Genomic DNA, 20,743 nt, shown 5'->3' on the forward strand with positions numbered 1-20,743 from the left:
GATAACCCGGCAAGTATGGTATCAAGCTGGCAAGGTGCATAATGCCCAAAAGATTTAATAGGTGAAAGTCAAGGTATGTACTGAGCACGTCTGGTTGAGACTGGGCTGATAAGGTATGCAGAGCCAATGCATGAAAGGAAACCAACTCCAAAGCTGGCATTGAGAGATGTCTTCCTATTTCATAAGATTCTCAGCAAAAGCAAACAAAATCTGTCAGTCTTGTATTGAAGAAAAAAAAAGAAAAAAAAAAACACGCTTTTTGACGTTTTGCATATTTAACACTTTGAATATTGTGCAAAATACAGTTTGACAAAAGTGCAGCGTTAACGTCTGTTAGGCTGGACTCAGACGAGCGTATGGCATCCGATGCGAGAGCAACGGATGCGATATGCTAATGACCCCCGGCTCAGGCTCTGCTGCATGAGCCGAGTGTCTTGCGACTGTGAACCGATCTTGCGATCAGGTCATAGCTGTGACGCTGAAGGACGGGCGCTGCGGAGGAGAGGGAGGGGTTAATTTCCCCCCCCCTCCCCATCTCCTACATTGTCAGCCTGTGCGTATATCGCACTGCACTGGGATAACATCCGCGTGAGGTCCAATGTATCTCTCGCACTCATACACTTGAATGGGTGCGAGGGATACGGCTCTAGCAGAAAATCGCAGCATGCTGCCGCTTTTCTCGCATCCAGAATCTGCATATGAGAAAAGCTGACCAACTGCTCTCCCTCATTGACTAACATAGGCCCGAATGCAATGCAAGATTTTCTCGCATTGCAGTCGTCATATTTTCACGCTTGTGTGGGCGTACCCTCATACAAAGAAAGTAGAGTGAACTTATTCCATGTGACGATTCATAACTGCTACTTTAAAGACTAAAAAAACAGACATGCAATAAATTAGGTATTTATTACTAATTTCTCATATTTATAAACAATTATTAATATATAAAAAGTCTATTGTTATTTTGTCAGCAGGGACAATACTGGAAAATATAGTGAAGGACACGATGGTCGATGCTCCATGATAAACACTGCGACTATGGTCTTGAAGTGTCAAACTCCTGGTACAGTTAACGGTCTGGCTTCGAGAAGACTTCTGTAAGAAAATCAATCACAGGCTCCCAACGTCCGCCTTACCATAAGATACTGTGGAGAAAAGAAATGTCATTACATAACCACAGAAGGAGACGCTTATTGGAAAAGAACAAGTCAGGAGAATATATATGAAGTACTCAGGAAAAGACGGATCCTTCATTTCTCGGGGCGTTTCACAGTAAAACAGTCTTCTATAAAGAGAACGCACATGTCTATTTTTAATGATGCATGAAACTTGTGTGTGTTTTTTCCGGGTTTCAGCTAAATTTCTGCAGACATTGTGTGCTTATGGATTGCTGAATCCTGACAGTGGGAAATGCTCACATTATCAGGATTTTGCTCTGTTGCCAGCTTGAGATGGTGACTATGTAACCGCAAGTATGTGATTTGCATGGTTGCGGTCACGTGCCGACTAGTCACTTTTCTTGCATCTATTAATGTTCTATTGGAAAAAAAGGACATGAGAAGCACATGACCAAGTATGCAAATTGCATACTTGAGGTCAAAAGACACCAGTTCAAACAGGCAACAGAGCTGAATCCTGATAATGTGCACATTGTCTGCCATCAGGATTCAGCAATCTATGGACAAAGGAATTCTGCAGAAATTGAGCTCAAACCAAGAAAGTCCTTGCAAGCCAGCAATTTACACTAAACACCATTATGTGAAGAATCTGTTTTTCCTGTAATACATGGCAACAGAGATTAGGAAAATTAAATACATTTACAGCTCAGATTAAAGGGAATCACATCTGATATATAAGTGACGCTGATGCCAGTTAGGTTTCAGGCTGAGAATAGTAGTCACCAAAAACAACCCGACAGTCTCTTTAATCACTTCCCGACACTGGATGCAACGTATTCCCGCAAATGGGCATACCGCTACATCCTGGTGATTATAGAAAAAGGGGTAAAGGAAACAAATGCCCAATTATAAATATGCAAACGTTTATTATTGATGCAGACACAAAGTGAGTGGAGAAAGACACAACAATCACAGATATTAAAATCAAAACCCCACAGAGACCACAGGCCCGTCCTGTACTTTTGATTGAGCATGAAGTGGATAATTTAATTATAGGTGATGTAATACTCGCATTCACCACACGGTGTCACCAGCCACTTAATAGGACCTATATATGCATTGACAATTCCATATATATTATGAGTGTTAGTATAGTGAGCAAAGGAGCAAAAGAAGAGATAAAGCCCCCAAAAATATATATATAAACCATCAAAGATAACTTAGAAAGGTCAAGTGCTGGGTACACAGATGGAAAGGCGGGCGCCGCTGGTCAACCCGACGGCCGTTTCGGTAATAAAGATTACCGGCCCCTGACGAAGGTAATCTTTATTACCAAAACGGCCGTCGGGTTGACCAATGAAAGGTACAGGACGGGCCTGTGGTCTCTGTGGGGTTTTGATTTTAATATCTGTGATTGTTGTGTCTTTCTCCACTCAATTTTGTGTCTGCATCAATAATAAACGTTTGCATATTTATAATTGGGCGTTTGATCATTTCCTTTACCCCTTTTTCTACAATTGTTAGCGATTTGCCCATGCAGTAGTCCAACCTTCACATGGTGCCAATGAGGGAAATTTATTTTGTATATATTTCTTTACAACTCCCTGAGATGGCTTTGTTCTCTGTTTAACTATGTGTGGGTTTCTGTTGCAAATTTTAACAGTCCTGGTGATTATGTAGGCACCGGAGCTGTGTGACAGCCAAGCACCTACTGCAATAGCCAGGGACAGTGCCTGTTCTGCATGGTTTAACCATATAAATGCCAAGATCAGTAGGGATCGCAGCATTTATAAAAGGTTGAAAGAAGGAGGATGTTCCCTCTTTCATCCCATCGGAACCCCCACAACTCGATCGCGAGGACCCGTTGGTTTTCAGGGCAGCCGGAGGTCTAAAAGGCGTTTGTTAGTGTAACACTGACCGCTCTAATGCAATACAGTGCATTAGAGCAGTGATCAGAAATAGAAATTTAAAGACCCATAGAGGGGCTAAGTAATAAAAAAGAAAAAAAAATAGAATGTAAAAATATAAAGAAATCACAGAAAATAAAAAAAAATACAACAATAAATACACGTGCTTATGCAATAACAAATATAAAAAGTCCACATATTTGCTACTGCCATATCCAAAATGATCCGATCTATAAAAAAAGAGAATTTTGTTTACTTACCGTAAATTCTTTTTCTTATAGTTCCGAAATGGGAGACCCAGACATTGGGTGTATAGCTTCTGCCTCCAGAGGACACACAAAGTACTACACTCAAAAGTGTAGCTCCTCCCTCCGAGCATATACACCCCCTGGATGACAATCTAACCAGTTCAGTGCAAAAGCTGAAGGAGGACATCCACCCATAAGTAGAGATAGAGTAAAACTCGGAAAAGACCGGAACTCTGTCTACTAACAACAGCCGGTGAAAACACACGGAACAAAAAACTGCCAACAGGCAACAGGGAGGGTGCTGGGTCTCCCATGTCGGAACTATAAGAAAAAGAATTTACGGTAAGTAAACAAAATTCTCTTTTTCTTTATCGTTCCTATGGGAGACCCAGACATTGGGACGTTCCAAAGCAGTCCATGGGTGGGAAATAAACCAAACTGAGAAGTAGGCAAAACCTAACTTCACAAATGGGCGACAGCCGCCTGAAGAATGCGTCTGCCCAAGCTCGCATCTGCCGAAGCATGAGCATGCACTTGGTAGTGCTTCGAAAAGGTGTGCAGACTGGACCAAGTGGCAGCCTGACAAACCTGCTGAGCCGTAGCCTGGTGCCTGAAAGCCCAGGAGGCACCGACAGCTCTGGTCGAGTGCGCCTTAATCCCCGGCGGGGGAGGCACCTGAGAACACTGGTAGGCATCGGTGATAGCCGACCTGATCCAACGAGCTAGGGTCGGTTTAGAAGCAGCGAGACCCTTGCGCTGACCAGTGGTTAGCACAAAAAGTGAGGTGCACCGCCTAAACACGGCGGTGCGTGACACATAGATTCGGAGCGCCCGCACCAAATCTAAGGAATGCAACGCCTTCTCAAAGCGATGCACAGGGGCCGGACAAAGAGAAGGCAATGAAATGTCCTGGTTAAGGTGGAAAGAAGACACCACCTTAGGGAGAAAGTCCGGAGTCGGACGAAGAACCACCTTGTCTTGGTGAAACACCAAAAAGGGGGATTCCGAAGAGAGCGCAGCCAAATCAGAAACTCTCCTGAGAGAGGTTATGGCTACTAGAAAAACAACTTTCTGTGAAAGTCTGAACAAGGGAACCTCCCTGAGAGGCTCAAAGGGGGGTTTCTGTAAGGCCGTAAGGACTAGATTAAGGTCCCAGGGATCCAAGGGCCGCCGGTAAGGAGGAATGATGTGAGATGCGCCCTGCATGAAGGTGCGCACCTGAGCCAGTCGGGCGATACGCCGCTGGAACAAAACCGACAGAGCCGACACCTGTCCCTTGAGTGAATTGAGGGACAGTCCAAGCTGTAGACCGGACTGTAGAAAAGACAGGATGGTCGGCAAGGAGAACGGCCAAGGAGTATGCTCGGAAGAGCAACACCAGGACAGGAAAATCCTCCAAGTCCTGTGGTAAATCCTAGCAGAGGAAGACTTCCGAGCCTGAGTCATAGTGGAGATGACCTCAGCGGGAATGCCTGAAGCCGTCAGGATCCAGGACTCAAGAGCCACGCCGTCAATCTGAGAGCCGCAGAATTCTGGCGGAAGAACGGACCTTGAGCGAGAAGGTCTGGGCGGTCCGGGAGATGCCACGGCACCTCTACGGACAGACGGAGCAGGTCTGGGTACCAAGCTCGCCTGGGCCAGTCCGGAGCAATGAGTATGACTCGATGGCCCTCCATTCTGATCTTGCGCAGAACCCTGGGCAAGAGAGCTAGAGGGGGGAACACATAGGCCAGACGGAACTGAGACCAATCTTGAACCAGTGCGTCCGCTGCGAAGGCTTGAGGATCGTGGGAGCGAGCCACGTAAACCGGAACCTTGTTGTTGTGCCGGGATGCCATCAGATCTACTTCCGGAGTGCCCCACTTGCGGCAGATTGATCTGAACACCGATGGATGCAGGGCCCACTCGCCGCTGTCTACAGTTTGACGGCTGAGATAATCGGCCTCCCAGTTTTCTATGCCTGGGATGTGGACTGCAGATATGGTTGACTTGGAGTCCTCCGTCCACTGGAGGATTCGTTGAACCTCCAACATCGCCAGACGGCTGCGAGTCCCGCCCTGGTGATTGATGTAGGCAACCGCTGTCGCGTTGTCCGACTGAACTCGAATGTGCCTGCCCGCCAACAGGTGGTGAAAGGCTAGGAGGGCTAGAAACACAGCTCTGATCTCCAGCACATTGATCGAGAGGGCTAATTCGGACGGAGTCCAAGTGCCCTGTGCTCGGTGATGGAGAAATACTGCTCCCCAACCGGAGAGGCTGGCATCCGTGGTGAGAATCACCCAGGACGGAGTCAGGAAGGAGCGCCCCTGAGACAGAGAGAGGGGCCGAAGCCACCACTGAAGGGAGCTCCTGGTTTGTGACGACAGAGCCACCAGCCTGTGCAAGGAAGAGATCCGCTTGTCCCAACAGCGGAGAATGTCCAGCTGCAGGGGACGCAAATGGAACTGGGCAAAGGGAACCGCTTCCATTGACGCCACCATCTGACCCAGCACCTGCATGAGGTGTCTGATGGAATGACGGCGGTGCCTCAGCAGAGAGCGCACCGCCAGACGACGGGACTGCTTTTTGACTAAGGGCAACTTGACAAGTGCCGGCAGAGTCTCGAATTGCATCCCTAGGTACAAAAGTACCTGGGTCGGGGTCAGAGTGGACTTGGGCAGGTTGACAAGCCACCCGAACTGAACGAGCATGGCGAGAGTGAGTGAGACACTCCGCTGGCAGTCTGCACTGGATGAGGCCTTGACTAGAAGGTCGTCCAGGTAAGGAATCACTGCCAACCCCTGGAGGTGCAGAACCGCAACCACTGCTGCCATGACCTTGGTGAATATTCGAGGGGCCGTGGCTAACCCGAAGGGGAGAGCCACGAATTGGAAATGTTCCTCTCCGATTGCAAAGCGTAGCCAACGCTGGTGTGAAACCGCAATAGGCACATGGAGATAGGCATCTCTGATGTCGATGGATGCTAGAAAATCTCCTTGGGTCATTGAGGCAATGACCGATCTCAGAGATTCCATGCGAAAGCGCCGCACCTGAACATGCTTGTTGAGAAGCTTGAGATCCAGGATGGGCCGGAAGGAACCGTCCTTCTTGGGGACTAGAAAAAGGTTTGAGTAGAAACCGCTGAACCGTTCCCGGGCGGGAACCGGAACAATTACACCGTTGGCCTGCAGGGAAGCCACGGCCTGAGAAAAGGCGGCGGCTTTGGAGCAGGGGGGGGGTGGACAGAAAAAATCTGTTTGGCGGGCTGGAAGAAAATTCTATCCTGTAGCCGTGGGAGATGATATCCCGCACCCACTGATCGGAGACGTGTTGAAACCACACGTCGCCAAAGCGGGAGAGCCTGCCACCGACCAAGGACGTTGCTGGCGCAGCCAGATAGTCAAGAGGGGGCTGCCTTAGTGGCAGCGGCTCCTCCGGTCTTTTGAGGACGCGGCTTCGCGCGCCAGTTGGGCTTACGATCCTTTGCTGCGGTAGTGGACGAGGAAGAGGGCTTAGAGGATGACCAGTTAGAGGAACGAAAGGAACGAAACCTCGATTGGTTCCTGCCCTGGACAGGTTTCCTGGTTTTAGTTTGTGGCAAGGAAGTACTCTTCTCGCCAGTAGCTTCCTTAATAATGTCATCCAGTTGTTCACCAAACAGCCGGGACCCAGCAAAAGGGAGACTCGCAAGGTACTTCTTAGAGGAAGCGTCTGCTTTCCACTCTCGAAGCCACAAGATCCTGCGGATCGCGAGGGAGTTAGCGGAGGCCACCGCCGTGCGGTGAGAAGCCTCCAGGATGGCAGACATGGCGTAGGATGAAAAGGCTGAAACTTGGGAAGTTAAAGCATCCATCTCAGGTATAGAGTCCCTGGTGAGGGAATGTATCTCTGCCAGAGAGGCAGAGACCGCCTTAAGAGCCCACACTGCCGCAAAAGACGGGGAGAACGAGGCTCCTGCCGCCTCAAATACAGACTTGGCCAAAAGGTCAACCTGGCGGTCAGTGGGATCCTTAAGAGAAGTGCCATCAGCCACAGCTACGACTGTGCGGGCTGAGATTCTGGAGACCGGAGGGTCTACTTTTGGGGACTGAGCCCATTCCTTAACCACCTCTGGTGGAAAAGGAAAACGGTCATCAGAACTACGCTTCGGAAAACGTTTGTCAGGACAGGCCCTGGGCTTGGAGACAGTGGCCTGAAAAGCGGAGTGGTTAAAAAACGTACTCCTAGCTCTCTTAGGTGAGGCAAACTGGTGTATCTCTACCAGAGAGGCTTGTTCCTCTGACTCTGGTGGGTTGAGGTTCAGTACGGAGTTAATGGACGCAATCAGGTCACTAACATCCGCATCACCCTCAGACAAGTCAATGGGGTACATAGAGGTAGCGTCTGAGCCCGCAGTAAACGAATCCTCCTCGCCCTGCACCTCGGCTCGTGAATCAGAGCCGCGGGACGAGGAAGGAGAAGGGTCCCTGCGTCTCCGTTTGGGGGGACGGGGTCCTAGGACATGCTATGAGAGCTCTGCGGAGCTCGGCGCAGCAGAGGCTCCCTGAGAAGGGGGCTGATGCATGGTCAGCAGAGTCCGGGACAGCTGTCCCATGGAGTCGGCAAAGGACTGTGAGATAGCCTTAGAAAACGCTGCTACCCAAGCCGGGGGTTCAGCCACCGGGGCCGGAGCAGCCTGAGAGACCCCTGAGGAGGCTCCAGGCTGAGACACAACCATGTTAGCACAGGTATCACAGTGTGGGTATGTGCTTGGCTCTGGCAGAATGAGCTTACATGCAGTGCATATAGCATACAGCTTTGCAGTCTTGCTCCGGGTGACAGACATGCTGCTGAGGTGGAAGCTCTGCAGTAATAATACACTCCTATAGAATGTCCTGAGAGTGTATAATAAAGCCCACAACCAGAGGTTGTGGCTTACCAGCCCGCTCTCTGTGTGCCCTCCGGATTCCACAGCTCGGACCCCAGTAAAGCGTCAGCCTTCCTGGAAAGCAGCAGGATCAGCAGCCAGCGCCGATCAGTGTGATAAACGCTGAGAAAATGGCGCTGGGAGGAGGAGGGGGGGCGTGGATTAGCTCAAGAGCGGGAAACCGGAGGGCTAAGGAGAGATGCAGGGGAGGGAAACATCTCCTCAGAGAGGAGTGTCCTCCCCTCTGCTGGACGGCCGGTGGGCGGCGCCACTCCATTCCCCAGCATGAATGACATGTAGGGGAAGATGAAACCGAAACTAGGCCCAAACAGAAGCCGGGGCCTAGATTTTAACATGCGGCCGACGAGCAGGCACCTTCGGCGCGGTTCTCAGGGGAAACCCCCAGAACCGGCCGGAATTAATAGTAAAGCCTGCGTCTCCACAAAAAACATACTTTCCCCCTAATAAAAGTACCCGGGACCCCTGAAAAACGTCTCAATACTTAGCTTTGAGACGCAGGGCCAGTCCCTGAGGGGGGTTAACGCTCCTTCCAGCAGGAACCAGACAGGGCTGCGGATGGAGCCGGTCTCCTGCAAGCAGAGAGGACCGAGACGGCTCCCACTTCAAACCAGAGCCTCTCAGAGGGTGTTGAAGGAGCGCGGCATGTGAAGGCTCCAGCCTTGTAAAGTCAACCTTAACAGCACCGCCGACACAGTGGGGTGAGAAGGGACATGCCGGGAGTCCAGACTGGACCCGCTTTTCTTCCATATCTTTAAAATCAAAATAAAAATGAAAATAAAAAAGAGAATGCATGTGTGTGTGTGTGCCTCCTGAACACAAAGCGTTGAACTGGTTAGATTGTCATCCAGGGGGTGTATATAGCCCGGAGGGAGGAGCTACACTTTTGAGTGTAGTACTTTGTGTGTCCTCCGGAGGCAGAAGCTATACACCCAATGTCTGGGTCTCCCATAGGAACGATAAAGAAAAACTATCACATTAGTTAACCCTTTCAGTGAACATCGTTAATAAAAGGAGAAAAAAAAAAAACAAAACGGGGCAAAACATGTTTTTTCATCAAACCGCTAAAAAAAGTCAAACAAAACGCATTCAAAAGGTCAAAAGTAGATAAAAATAGTATCACTGAAACCATCATCCTGCAAAAATACAAGACCCCTTTATCTGTCAGCAGAAAAATAAAAACGCTATAGCTTTCACAATATACCAAAATAACACTTTTTTTTCTATAAAATTGTTTTTATTGTGTAAAAAGAGGCAAAACATTGAAACATATATAAACATGACATTGCTGTAATCTTACTGACAAAACTAATAAAGCCATCTTATTACTTTTACTAAATACTGAGCGGCATATTTATATTATATAAAAAAAAAAAAATCCTATACAATAGAGGGTGTATTGCCACGATCAGCAGAAATTGTGTGACAAATTTTAGTGCCATTTTTACTTTTCCCTTGAGAAAATGGAAAATCTGGGGCTCACACATCATTTTAAATGGTAAAAATGTACCGTATGTTTCGTTTTATAAGATGCACTGGATTATAAGATGCACCTCAAGTTTGGAGAGAAAAAAAAAAAAAGGTAGAGAAAAAAAAAAAAAAAAAAAAAATAGGGTTCGTTTTATAATCCGGTGTTTTATCAGGGAGAAGGGGGAGCAGCAAAGCGAGGGTCACAGGAGGCAGGGGCAGTACTGGAGTAACTGCAATGCTGCCAGTGGTACAGAGGGGGTTCGGGGTTCAGATACTCACTGCGGGCGCTGCTCTGTGCAGGGATGGCGACGCGGCTCTGCTCTGTGCAGGGATGGCGACGCGGCTCTGCTCTGTGCAGGGATGGCGACGCGGCTCTGCTCTGTGCAGGGATGGCGACGCGGCTCTGCTCTGTGCAGGGATGGCGACGCGGCTCTACTGTGTAGGGCTGGTTACGTGGGAGGCAGTGAGTCACCGGCCATTCTGAAGATGTCAGCGGTCGGTGGTGAGAGCTTCAAACAATGGCAACCGGAGTCCGCGCGTGCGCAGATGAGAGCTTGAGCTGAGAGTTCCATCTGCGCACGCGCTGACTCTAGGCGCCATTATTTGAAGCCCTGACCGCCGACATCTTCAGAATGACCACCCGCCGCACAGAGCAGCTCCGCACAGGGCAGAACAGAGCAGCCTCACACGGAGCAGAGCAGCCCCGCACGGAGCAGAGCCGCACAAACCAGCGTGGGCAGCACACCGCATAGCACTGCCCCTGCCTCCTTTGACCCCTCTTCACCACCCCCCGGTAAACTAAATTCGGATTTTAAGATGCATACCTCATTTTCCTCCCAAATTCTTATAATCCAAAAAATACGGTACTTATTTTTTCTTCACCGCCCAGTAGTATAAACTTCTGTGAAACTCCTGTTATGACTACGTGCTCACTGCACGACCAGATGAATTCATTAAAAGGGGTGTAGTTTGTAAAATGGGGTCACTTATGGGAGGGGGTCTGCTTTTCTGACCTGTCAGAGGCTCTGCCAATGTGTCATGGCACTCGCATACCATCCAGCAAACCCTGCATTCCAATATGGGGCTCCTTCCCTTCTGAGTTTTACATGAATGTAAATCATATTGACCTAAATTTACCATTGACATGAAGTACAAGGTGTCACAAAAAAAACAAAAAAAAAAATCTCAGAATCACCGGGATCTGTTGCAGAGTTTCAGAGTTATTACATCATAAAGTGACACTAGTCAGAACTGAAAAATTTGGCCTGATCAGGAAGAAGAAAACAGGCTTGGGAGTGAATGGGTTAACATGCTGTTTTGTTTTTTTTCTAATACAAACCTAGGTAGACATAGAGCTAGAAGGTGACTAAGCACCATGAGGAGTAAATTAGCTACTTACATTCTTTCTACTGGCGATTGCTTGTTGTACCCACAAGATTTCCATCGCTAAATGACGTCTGTGCTTCCTTAGCTCATCCGCAGTTTTCATGGTGATCTCTAGCATCAAGTACAAAATAACATAAGAAGATATGCTGTAAGGTAAACAGAAAAATACCCTACTAAATAATGCATACATTCAGACATTACTGCATATAGTTTATATCCGTGACGCCCAACTAACAAAACTAATGTATCCGATGTGCAGCCACTAAGCCACGAGGGCACTATAATCCCCCCAGGTCCTTCACCGTAGAAGGCTTGTCACATTGATCCCAACCCTGAAGAAAGGCTCCTAAAATATGTTGGACGGACCAAAACTGGTTTATAAAGGGGTACATTCAGCTGCTAGGAAGCCATTGTGCCTAGAAGTGTGCGACTGGTGCCTTGTTCTTCATGCCAATGAGAGGTGTTACTATTAGGATACTAAAAACTAATCTTGGCTCTGAAAATTCCTTGTAACATATGATGCATCCTAGGATCTGATGTAATCTTAACTACCGTATTTTTCGCTTTATAAGACGCACCGGAATATAAGACGCACCCCAAACTTAGACATAAAAAAAGGTAAAAAAAAGAAAAATGGGGTCCGTCTTATACTCCGGTGTTCTCTTACCGGAGGGGGGCAGCAGTGGTGGTGAAGCGGGGTCACAGGAGGCACAGGTTGTGCTGGCAGGCGCGGCAGGTCAGTGGCAGCGGGGTCCGTGGTTGCAGGTGCCGTGGCGTCCGTGGTTGCAGGCGCGGTGGCGTCCGCGGTGGCAGGATCCGTGGGGTCCGTGGTGGCGGCAGCAGCCGTGGCGTGTGAGCCGTGCAGCAGGCCGGTGCAGTGAGTGTCCGCGGTCCCGGTTCAGTGGTGGCAGCGGCGGCTCAGTGGTGGGAGCGGCGGCAACTGCTCAGTGGTGGCAGCGGCAGGGACTGCTCAGTGGTGGCGTGTGTCCGCGGTCCCGGTTCAGTGGTGGCAGCGGCGGCGGCGGCTCAGTGGTGGGAGCGGCGGCAACTGCTCAGTGGTGGCAGCGGCAGGGACTGCTCAGTGGTGGCGTGTGTCCGCGGTCCCGGTTCAGTGGTGGCAGCGGCGGCGGCTCAGTGGTGGGAGCGGCGGCGACGGCTCAGTGGTGGAGTGTGTCCGCGGTCCCGATTCAAGTAATGGCGCCCGGAGCGACGCATGCGCAGATGGAGCTCTCATCCAAGGGCTGCATCTGCGCACGCGCTGACTCCCGGAGCAGCGCGTGCGCAGATGGAGCTCTCATCCAAGAGCTCCACCGGCGCCATCATTTGAAAGTGGGACCGCGGACAACTGGTAAGCTGCACAGCCGCCCGCCCCGCATGCACAGAGTGGCAGATGGGTGACTGTGTGAGGGCGGCAGCCGGGTACCTGCACGGGCACCCGACTGCCGCTCGCACACAGCACCCGGCTGCCGCCCGCACACAGCCATGGGTACCCGTCTGCCACCGCATGCAAGCACAGGTACCTGGCTGCCGACCCCACACAGCACCCGCTGCCGCCCGCATACAGCCACGGGTACCCGGCTGCCGCTGCATGCAAGTACAGGTACCCGGCCGCTTGCATGCAGCCACAGGCACCCGCCCGATCGCCTCAGACAGGACCCCCCCCCCCCCCGCTACCGCTTTATAAGACGCACCCCCCATTTTCCTGCCAAAATTTGGGGAGGAAAAGTGCGTCTTATAAAGCGAAAAATACGGTATGTATACCATAACCTAAAGGGAGCTTGTCATGTAAAAAAAAGACTATTAACCTGCAGATATGGGATTACACTATGGGTTAATAGCGCTCTGACGCCGCACTGAGAGCCCCACTGTCGGGAGACAATGAAGATGATTCTTCAGGCTTTCAGTTATAGGGTTGCAGCTGGCGCAGTTTCAGTGGCCGCTCAGTGTAACAACGCCTCCGGCACTGACTGACAACTAGCTTAGCATTGTGTCAGTGCCATACACATGATAACAGCCGACACTCACTATGCACTGAGTGCAGACTGAAATGCACTGGCAGCGTCCCTATGACTGAAAGCCCGAGGCTGCCAGGAAGAATAAAGTTAAAATCCTAACGACACCTGGGCTCTCTGTACGGTGGCCACATGGTGTCAGAAGCCTATTAGCCTGTACATTAGCCCCATATCTGCACGTGTTTTTACATGTGACAGGTTCCCTTTAAGGTAGGAATACACCCTCCCACCCACATACCCTCCCAATACTATCTGTATCAATCAATCCTTCAATTGTGGATCTAAGTTACTGATTGCCCGTAAGCACTAGTCAAGCAATGCATAATCAATATTCTACCACTAAACACGACTTCACATTTGGTTACACATGTATAAAATACATCTTACCAAGTTGTATGGTGATACATGGAGTGTTTACAACAAACACTACAATCACACGTGCAAAAAAAAGATCAAAACAGTGCCTTGAAAAAGTATTCATACCCCATGAACTTTTCTATATTTTTTTTCATGTTTAATCAACAAACAAATGTATTTTATGTGATATACCAAACACAAAGTCGCAAGTATTTGTGAAGTGTAAAGGAATGATACGTGGTTTTCTAAATATTTTAAAAATATAAATCTGAAAATTGTGACGTACATTTGTATTCTGATGAATACAAATTAGATTAGGCCCGCCTAAGTTGACGTGACATCAGAGGTCACAGAGCCCAGGGGTCACATGAAGGGGGTGAGCGGTCCGCAATAGCCGCTCACAGGTACTATTGGCAACACAAGGTATTTGAGAGAAACCTTGTTTCTCAACAGAATATCGATGTGACCAGTAATGAAAAGGGATCAACCACTTCTTTAAAAAACCTGAAACGATAATATATATTTTTGTCTATACATTTTCATGGCTGGAGGGTGGAGTGTTTCAAGAGCATACATATCCGAGAACGTCAGCGATGATAATCACTTTTATCAGTCAATATAAAAAGGTAAGCAATAGTACCGTATTTTTCGGACTATAAGGCGCACATAAAAGCCTATGATTTTCTCAGAAATCGAAAGTGCGCCTTATAGTCCGATGTGCCTTGTATATGAATACAAGCGAGCATTATGCCTCCTGTTAAGAGACATGCTTACTCACCTAAACCGGTGGCTCCGATGCTGGTTGACCAGATGAGCGGCGCTGTTCTCCGGGACCGGCGCCTCCTCTTTCGGCCATCTTGCTCCTCCGGCTTCTGCAGCCTGTGTGCATGACGCGTCCACGTCATACACACTCGCCGGCACTGAGGTCCTGCGCAGGCGCACTACAATACCGTGCTTTGATCTGCCTTGAGCAGGGCAGATCAAAGTGCACCTGCGCAGGACCTCAGTGCCAGCGAGTGTGTATGACGTGTACGCGTCATGCACAAAGGCTTCAGAAGACAGAGGAGCAAGATGGCCGAAAGAGGAGGCGCCGGTCCTGGAGAACAGCGCCGCCCATCTGGCCAACCAGCACCACAGCGACCGGTTTAGGTGAGTAAAGTGTTTTTTATGTTCTACAGTGCGGCCTGCGCTCTTATATACAGCATGTTAGCATACTGTATATAAGAGCAGCGTCGGACTGGCTACCGGAGGAATCTCCAGTAATGCCAGGCCTGGATTCAGGTACCTGCATTGCACTCCGGAGCTCTCACCTGAGCTCCGGTGTGCAGCCTAGACTGTACTGCAAGTGCCGAGTGATTGATTCCCTGGCGATTGCGGTTCAGTTCATGACAGCTGCAGACATCCTGGGCTGATTTCCGGCGCTCTCACCTGAACTCCGGATTGCACCCCGGATTTTTCGCAGCTGTCATGAACTTAATGCGCTGCACCTTATAATCCGGTGCGTCTTATGGTCTGAAAAATACGGTATTCATTTCAGACGCCAAAGAAATCCTGAGCCATTCCTTCTCACCTATATTCACATTTTCTTCACACCATAATGAACAGTCTCTTCTCTGCTCCAGTCTTTGAATGGAACTCATTACAGAGTCAGAATGAGGTATGCAGTGCTCCATATCACATTTATAAGTCCTTAATACCTCATTCCCACGGCTTGCTTCCCGCACTGGAACATCAGTCCCTTTATGGCTGATCTCTAATACAGATGTAGCAGTCCCTGTATGGCTGGCATCTCGTACTGGAGTATCAGTCCCTGTATGGCTGGCATCTCGTACTGCAGTATCAGTCCCTGTATGGCTGGCATCTCGTACTGCAGTATCAGTCCCTGTATGGCTGGCATCTCGTACTGGAGTATCAGTCCCTGTATGGCTGGCATCTCGTACTGGAGTATCAGTCCCTGTATGGCTGGCATCTCGTACTGGAGTATCAGTCCCTGTATGGCTGGCATCTCGTACTGGAGTATCAGTCCCTGTATGGCTGGCATCTCGTACTGGAGTATCAGTCCCTGTATGGCTGGCATCTCGTACTGGAGTATCAGTCCCTGTATGGCTGGCATCTCGTACTGGAGTATCAGTCCCTGTATGGCTGGCATCTCGTACTGGAGTATCAGTCCCTGTATGGCTGGCCTCTCGTACTGGAGTATCAGTCCCTATATGGCTGGCCTCTCGTACTGGAGTATCAGTCCCTATATGGCTGGCCTCTCGTACTGGAGTATCAGTCCCTATATGGCTGGCCTCTCGTACTGGAGTATCAGTCCCTATATGGCTGGCATCTCGTACTGGAGTATCAGTCCCTATATGGCTGGCCTCTTGTACTGGAGTATCAGTCCCTATATGGCTGGCCTCTCGTACTGGAGTATCAGTCCCTATATGGCTGGCCTCTTGTACTGGAGTATCAGTCCCTATATGGCTGGCCTCTCGTACTGGAGTATCAGTCCCTATATGGCTGGCCTCTCGTACTGGAGTATCAGTCCCTGTATGGCTGGCCTCTTGTACTGGAGAATCAGTCTGTGTAACATAGTTGTCAATCCTTGCGCTAACAGTATCTGTAAAGCTGTCTTTCCTTTCTGATTTAGTTCTCTGAATAAAAGAGACGTCCTCTATTATGTCTAGGTTCTCCATCGGGTCATCCTTCCTTTTCTGCACACCAGGCTTTGGTTTGTATCTTCTATCCTGTGGGCATAAATGAAAAATTAGAGATGAAACCAAATAAAACAAAAGCAAATTCAAATAAAACTCTTAATACTCACCAACTGTGGGATTGATAGAAGCCACTTTCCAGGGTAGAGGGCAATGTCTTCTCCTTCAATCTCTCGCACTACATCCAAATATTCCTGATGCACTCTGTGTAGATTCCGACGGACCAGAAAACCACGGATGTGTGCCTTTGTCAGAGCAGAAAGGGTTAATAACTTGGGTAGATATGAGAACAGACAGCAGTGACAGTAGCCCATATTCACTGAGAACGGTCTGCATTTGTTAGTGGGGCAGTGACAGCTAAGGTATAGGGGACATTTGCACAAACCAGCCATGAACAGTCAAAATAGGAACTCTGAAAACGAAGGGCCATATAATAATAAGGACCAGGTGTTTGTGGCACTGAGAAATATGCGCCACCTTCCATGACACTGCCCGGCCTCCTTGTCTTCTGGTACATTATTATTATCTATTATAGCACCATCAATTCCATGGCGCTTTACATGTGAAAGGGGTATACATAAGGCTAGGTTCACACTTCAGTTGTTTTAGATCCGTCAGGTCCGTCAGCAACGGATCAGTCGTTTTTTAGTTGGCAACTGATGCAACGGATGTGTTTTTCACAGGATTCCTTTCACAGGAATCCTGTGAAAAAAGTGATCAGTTGCGTCCGTTGCATCCGCTGTGCGTCCGTTTTTTAACGGATCAGTCATGATCCGTTTGTGTTTGGGACAGCCCAGTGGGTGTGCCAAACATGCTGGGCATGCTCAGTAGAGCATGACGGAATCCAGCGCTGGATTCCGTCGTAAGACGGATTACGACGGAATCCAGCACCACAGACATCCATTACAAGCGTGACGGACAGCGGCGGATTCCTGCGCAGTGCGTTAATTTTGACGGCCAGAAAAACGTTACATTCTGCGTTGCTCCCGCCCGGCGGTCAGTCAAAAAACGACGGACCGCGACGCAGCGGATGCAAAGCAAGGTAATCAGTCGCAATCCGCCACTAATACAATTCTATGGGACACAATGGAATCCGCTAAACGGATGCCGTTGTTTACCAGAGCCGCGGATTGTAACTGATACATTTTAACGGAAATGTGAACCTAGCCTAATAGGGACAAGTACAATAATCATAAACAATACAAGGCACAGACAGGTACAGGAGGAGAGAGGTCCCTGCCCACGACGGCTCACAGTCTACAAGGGATAGGTGAGGATACAGTAGGTGAGGGTAGAGCTGATTGTGCGGCGCTGCATCAGACTGAGGGTTACGGCAGGTTGTAGGCTTGTCGGAAGAGGGGGGGTCTTCAGGTACATGAGACTTTCTGCCTCTTAGGCCCCTCTCCCTACCAAATACATGCACTCTGCGCTGATCTGAGCTGTTATTAGCGTCACTGAATACTGAGCCACAGTACAGCGCCCGTTAAGGTGTACCTGCTGCAGAGCACCCCCTATTCTCAAATACAGCGCAGCTCTGTTCAATATTTGCATCCCGCTGCCAGCAGTTTATATCAGCTGATTAGTGGGGTGTCGGACCCCCAACAACCTGATATTGACGACCAGAAGACCCCTTTAAAGGGCCTTACATGTAATACCCCACTGCTCCTGATAATGAAGGGGACATTGTGTCCCAGCCTCAGGTGAGCAGGAAAAGCCAGCATTCCCCAAACAGCCACAAGGTGGCAGCATAACCAGAGCTAATCGCATCGCATTTCACATCCAGTATCTAGTGCGGCTTCATTACACATATTCCTTCCCATGTCATGTTCTGCTCTATAATGTGCACACACTGCAGACGCCCAAACCTGCAGGTTCTGAAGACAGCAAAACCGCACCGTGTCCACACAGCCCTATAGCCCCATCTTTATGCACGTCTTGTAATGTGGGGAGAGTCTTCTAGAAGCTTCCTTTAGCCCCGGAGCAGTGACCCCGAGGATTGTGCGCTGCTCACACCTATACTGTCATGTAACATGTGAGCCGCCATTTCCAATTCCCAGGACTCCCTGGAGCTCCTCACCTGCAAGACTCTCGCAGCGGCTTCTTCCCCCGCCATCATTCAACCGCCGTTTCCTTAGCAACTGTGCCTGCATTTTCTGATGACGTCAGACGTACAGATTTAATTCCTAGCGCTAGAGTTTATGGCTCAGCTTCTGCTAGACTGCGCGATTGTCAGCTGGCGGCCATGTTATTGAAGACCACAGCAACGTAAATACTTCTTCATAGGCAGCACGTTCACGATGCTTTCACCTGTCAGCGCTGTCATAAGCTTCACTGTGACAAGCTCCAGTGTGTCAGAGAACCTCTAGGGTCCGAAAAGTCTCAGAACCAGCATGTGTTTCTTTCTTTTCCCCTCTCTTTTCTCTCTCTTCGCTCTCTCCTCTCTTTTGCTCTCCTTTCTTTCCATCCCCTCCCTCCACTCTCTTTCTCTTTTCTAATATAACCTGCAAATTTACCCTATATTTGTCCCAGAAGCATCATCTTTCATCTTTTCCTTTTTTCCTCTCTTTCTCTCACTTCTATCTCCCTCCTCTCTCCTCCCCTTCTCTTCTGTTAACCTGCGGATTAACCCTATATCTGTTTCAGAACCAGGAGCTCTCTCTCTCTTATCTTTCTCTTGTTTCTCTGGCTCCTCTCCCTCTCCCCTCTCTCTCTTATCTTTCTCTTGTTTCTCTGTCTCCTCTCCCTCTCCCCTCTCTCTCTTATCTTTCTCTTGTTTCTCTGGCTCCTCTCCCTCTCCTCTCTCTTCCTATCTCTCTTTCTTTCTCCCTACTCTCTTTTTCTCCCTCTTCTCTCCCTCTCCTCTTTCTCTTTCTATCTTTTATTACCGCAGATTAACCCTATATGTCTCAGAACCAGGATTCATCGCTCTTATCTTTCTCTTCTCTCCCTCTCTTCTCTCTCCTCCCTTCTTTCTATCTCCCTGCCTCTTGTCTCTTTCTCTCTTTTTCTCTCTTATAACCTGCAGATTAAGGCTATGTGCGTACACTGCGTTATTTTCTGACCACAAAGATGCAGCGTTTCTGGCCCCAAAAAAACGCACAAAAACGCACCCACCGGAAAAAAACGCATAAAAAAAAAACATGCGTCTTTGCGGGGTTTTTTATGCGTTTTGAGGCGGTTTTTTCCAGTTCATTCAATGGGTGAAAAACGTATAAAGAATTGACTTTCTGCATCTTTGTGGTCACCACAAAAACGCAGCCAAACAAAAACTGCAATGTGCAGACAGCAAGAATTAAATCCATAGACTTTGCTGGGGAAGGAAATTCATGCAGTTTTGGGAGCAGAACTGCACCCAAAAAACGTGCAAAAACGCGGCAAAAAAAATCACAGCGTGTGCACAAGGCCTATATCTGTCTCAGAACCAAGATCGGTCTCTCTCTCTTCTCACAGCTATATCCTCTTCACTCCTCTTTTTTTTCTCTGCCTCTTCTCCTTCTGTTTCTCTCTTGTCTCCCTCTCCTCTATCTTGCTATCTCTCTCCTTACTCTTTTTTTCTCTCTCTCCTATCTCCCTCCCTCCTGTCTCTTTATCTCTTTTTCTCTCTTATAACCTGCAGATGAACCCTATATCTGTCTGTCTCAGAACCAGGATCGGTCTGTCTCTTCTCTTCTCTCACATCTCTCTATATCCTCTGCACTTCTCTTTTTTCTTTGCCTCTTCTCTCTGTTTCTCTTTTCTCCTGCTCCTCTCTTGCAATCTCTATCTCCCTCCCTCCTCTCTCACTTCTCTCTCCTATAACCTGCAGATTAACCCTATATCTGTCTCAGAATGAGGATCAGTCTCTCCTCTTCTTTCTCGCATCTCTCTATTTTCTCTCTCTGTTGTGTTTTTTGGTTTTTTTTTTATTAACCTGCAGATTAACCCTATATCTGCAGGTTTATAGTATTTGAGGACGTGACAGGTTTCCTTTAATCCTCAGGACTGTGCAGGTAGGCTTAGGGCACATTTCTGTCTACTGAATTTCAATGTCTTGGCCTTTGCTGGCTTCCCAGCCCTAAATAGCCCGACTGCTTATATAACTATGTTCACTGTTTTCTCTTCCATTTGTATGTCATCCGATGTATGAGACATTATGCTGTATTATTAGCTTTTGCCAGATAGAACATGAAATAGAATTTGTAGAGCTGGAAGCTTATTGTAGTAGTGCAGACAGCAGAGGTGAGTTCAGCACCAGGAATAGCAGAAATTAATGATTAGGTAACTTAACAGAGTAGAGTCGATGGTGGGGTGAGCACCAGAAATGCTAAGAGAGTTGGTCATCAGGTAACATGGACAGCAGATTTGAAGGGGTGAACAGCACCAGTAACAATGAGAGATGGAACTTATCAGGAAACTTGACACAGCAGAGTTAAAGTGTGAATACCAAGAAGATCAGAGAGAAGTTCGTAATCAGGTACCTTTACAGCAAAGTTAAGGGTGAGAACAGTGCCAGGATTAACAGAACTGAGCTTTATAATAATAGCTGGATAGCACCCTGGAGCAGCAGAATTGATATTCAGACATCAGGCCTGAGCAGAACTAAGTGGATAGTGTGGCTGAACATCAGGAAAGCACATGGATGCAAAAAGCCTACCTGAAAACTCAAG

The 20,743-nt window shown here is 48.6% G+C and overlaps 1 protein-coding gene across 2 annotated transcripts; it reads right to left on the minus strand.

The window, feature by feature from the left end:
- Nucleotides 1–922: 922 nt before the first annotated feature.
- On the minus strand, nucleotides 923–18,259 carry IQCC (IQ motif containing C). 2 transcript variants are annotated; one of them, XM_075334138.1, is made up of 5 exons: nucleotides 18,175–18,259; nucleotides 16,208–16,342; nucleotides 14,972–16,130; nucleotides 11,046–11,143; nucleotides 923–1,145 (listed from the first exon to the last, which is right to left on the minus strand). In XM_075334138.1, exons 1-5 carry the CDS (start codon nucleotides 18,211–18,213, stop codon nucleotides 1,107–1,109), a joined length of 1,470 nt encoding a protein of 489 aa, XP_075190253.1. In that variant the 5' UTR covers nucleotides 18,214–18,259; the 3' UTR covers nucleotides 923–1,106. The 2 variants fall into 2 exon arrangements, with proteins under 2 accessions (XP_075190253.1, XP_075190254.1); XM_075334139.1 differs by lacking the exon at nucleotides 923–1,145 and having other exon boundaries at nucleotides 11,108–11,178.
- Between the last annotated feature and the right edge of the window lie 2,484 nt (nucleotides 18,260–20,743).

Source organism: Anomaloglossus baeobatrachus, chromosome 2 (genome assembly GCF_048569485.1).
Source record: "Anomaloglossus baeobatrachus isolate aAnoBae1 chromosome 2, aAnoBae1.hap1, whole genome shotgun sequence".
NCBI lineage: Eukaryota > Metazoa > Chordata > Amphibia > Anura > Aromobatidae > Anomaloglossus > Anomaloglossus baeobatrachus.

Bases quoted from the DNA above. Each gene is read 5' to 3' on its own strand.
- IQCC (XM_075334138.1), bottom strand. From the start codon at position 18,213: ATGATGGCGGGGGAAGAAGCCGCTGCGAGAGTCTTGCAG. The intron at 16,131-16,207 runs GTGAGTATTAAG...TTATGCCCACAG, and splicing joins TTCTATCAATCCCACAGTTG to GATAGAAGATACAAACCAAA. The intron at 1,146-11,045 runs GTAAGTAGCTAA...TTTTCTCCACAG, and splicing joins CAATCGCCAGTAGAAAGAAT to TATCTTATGGTAAGGCGGAC.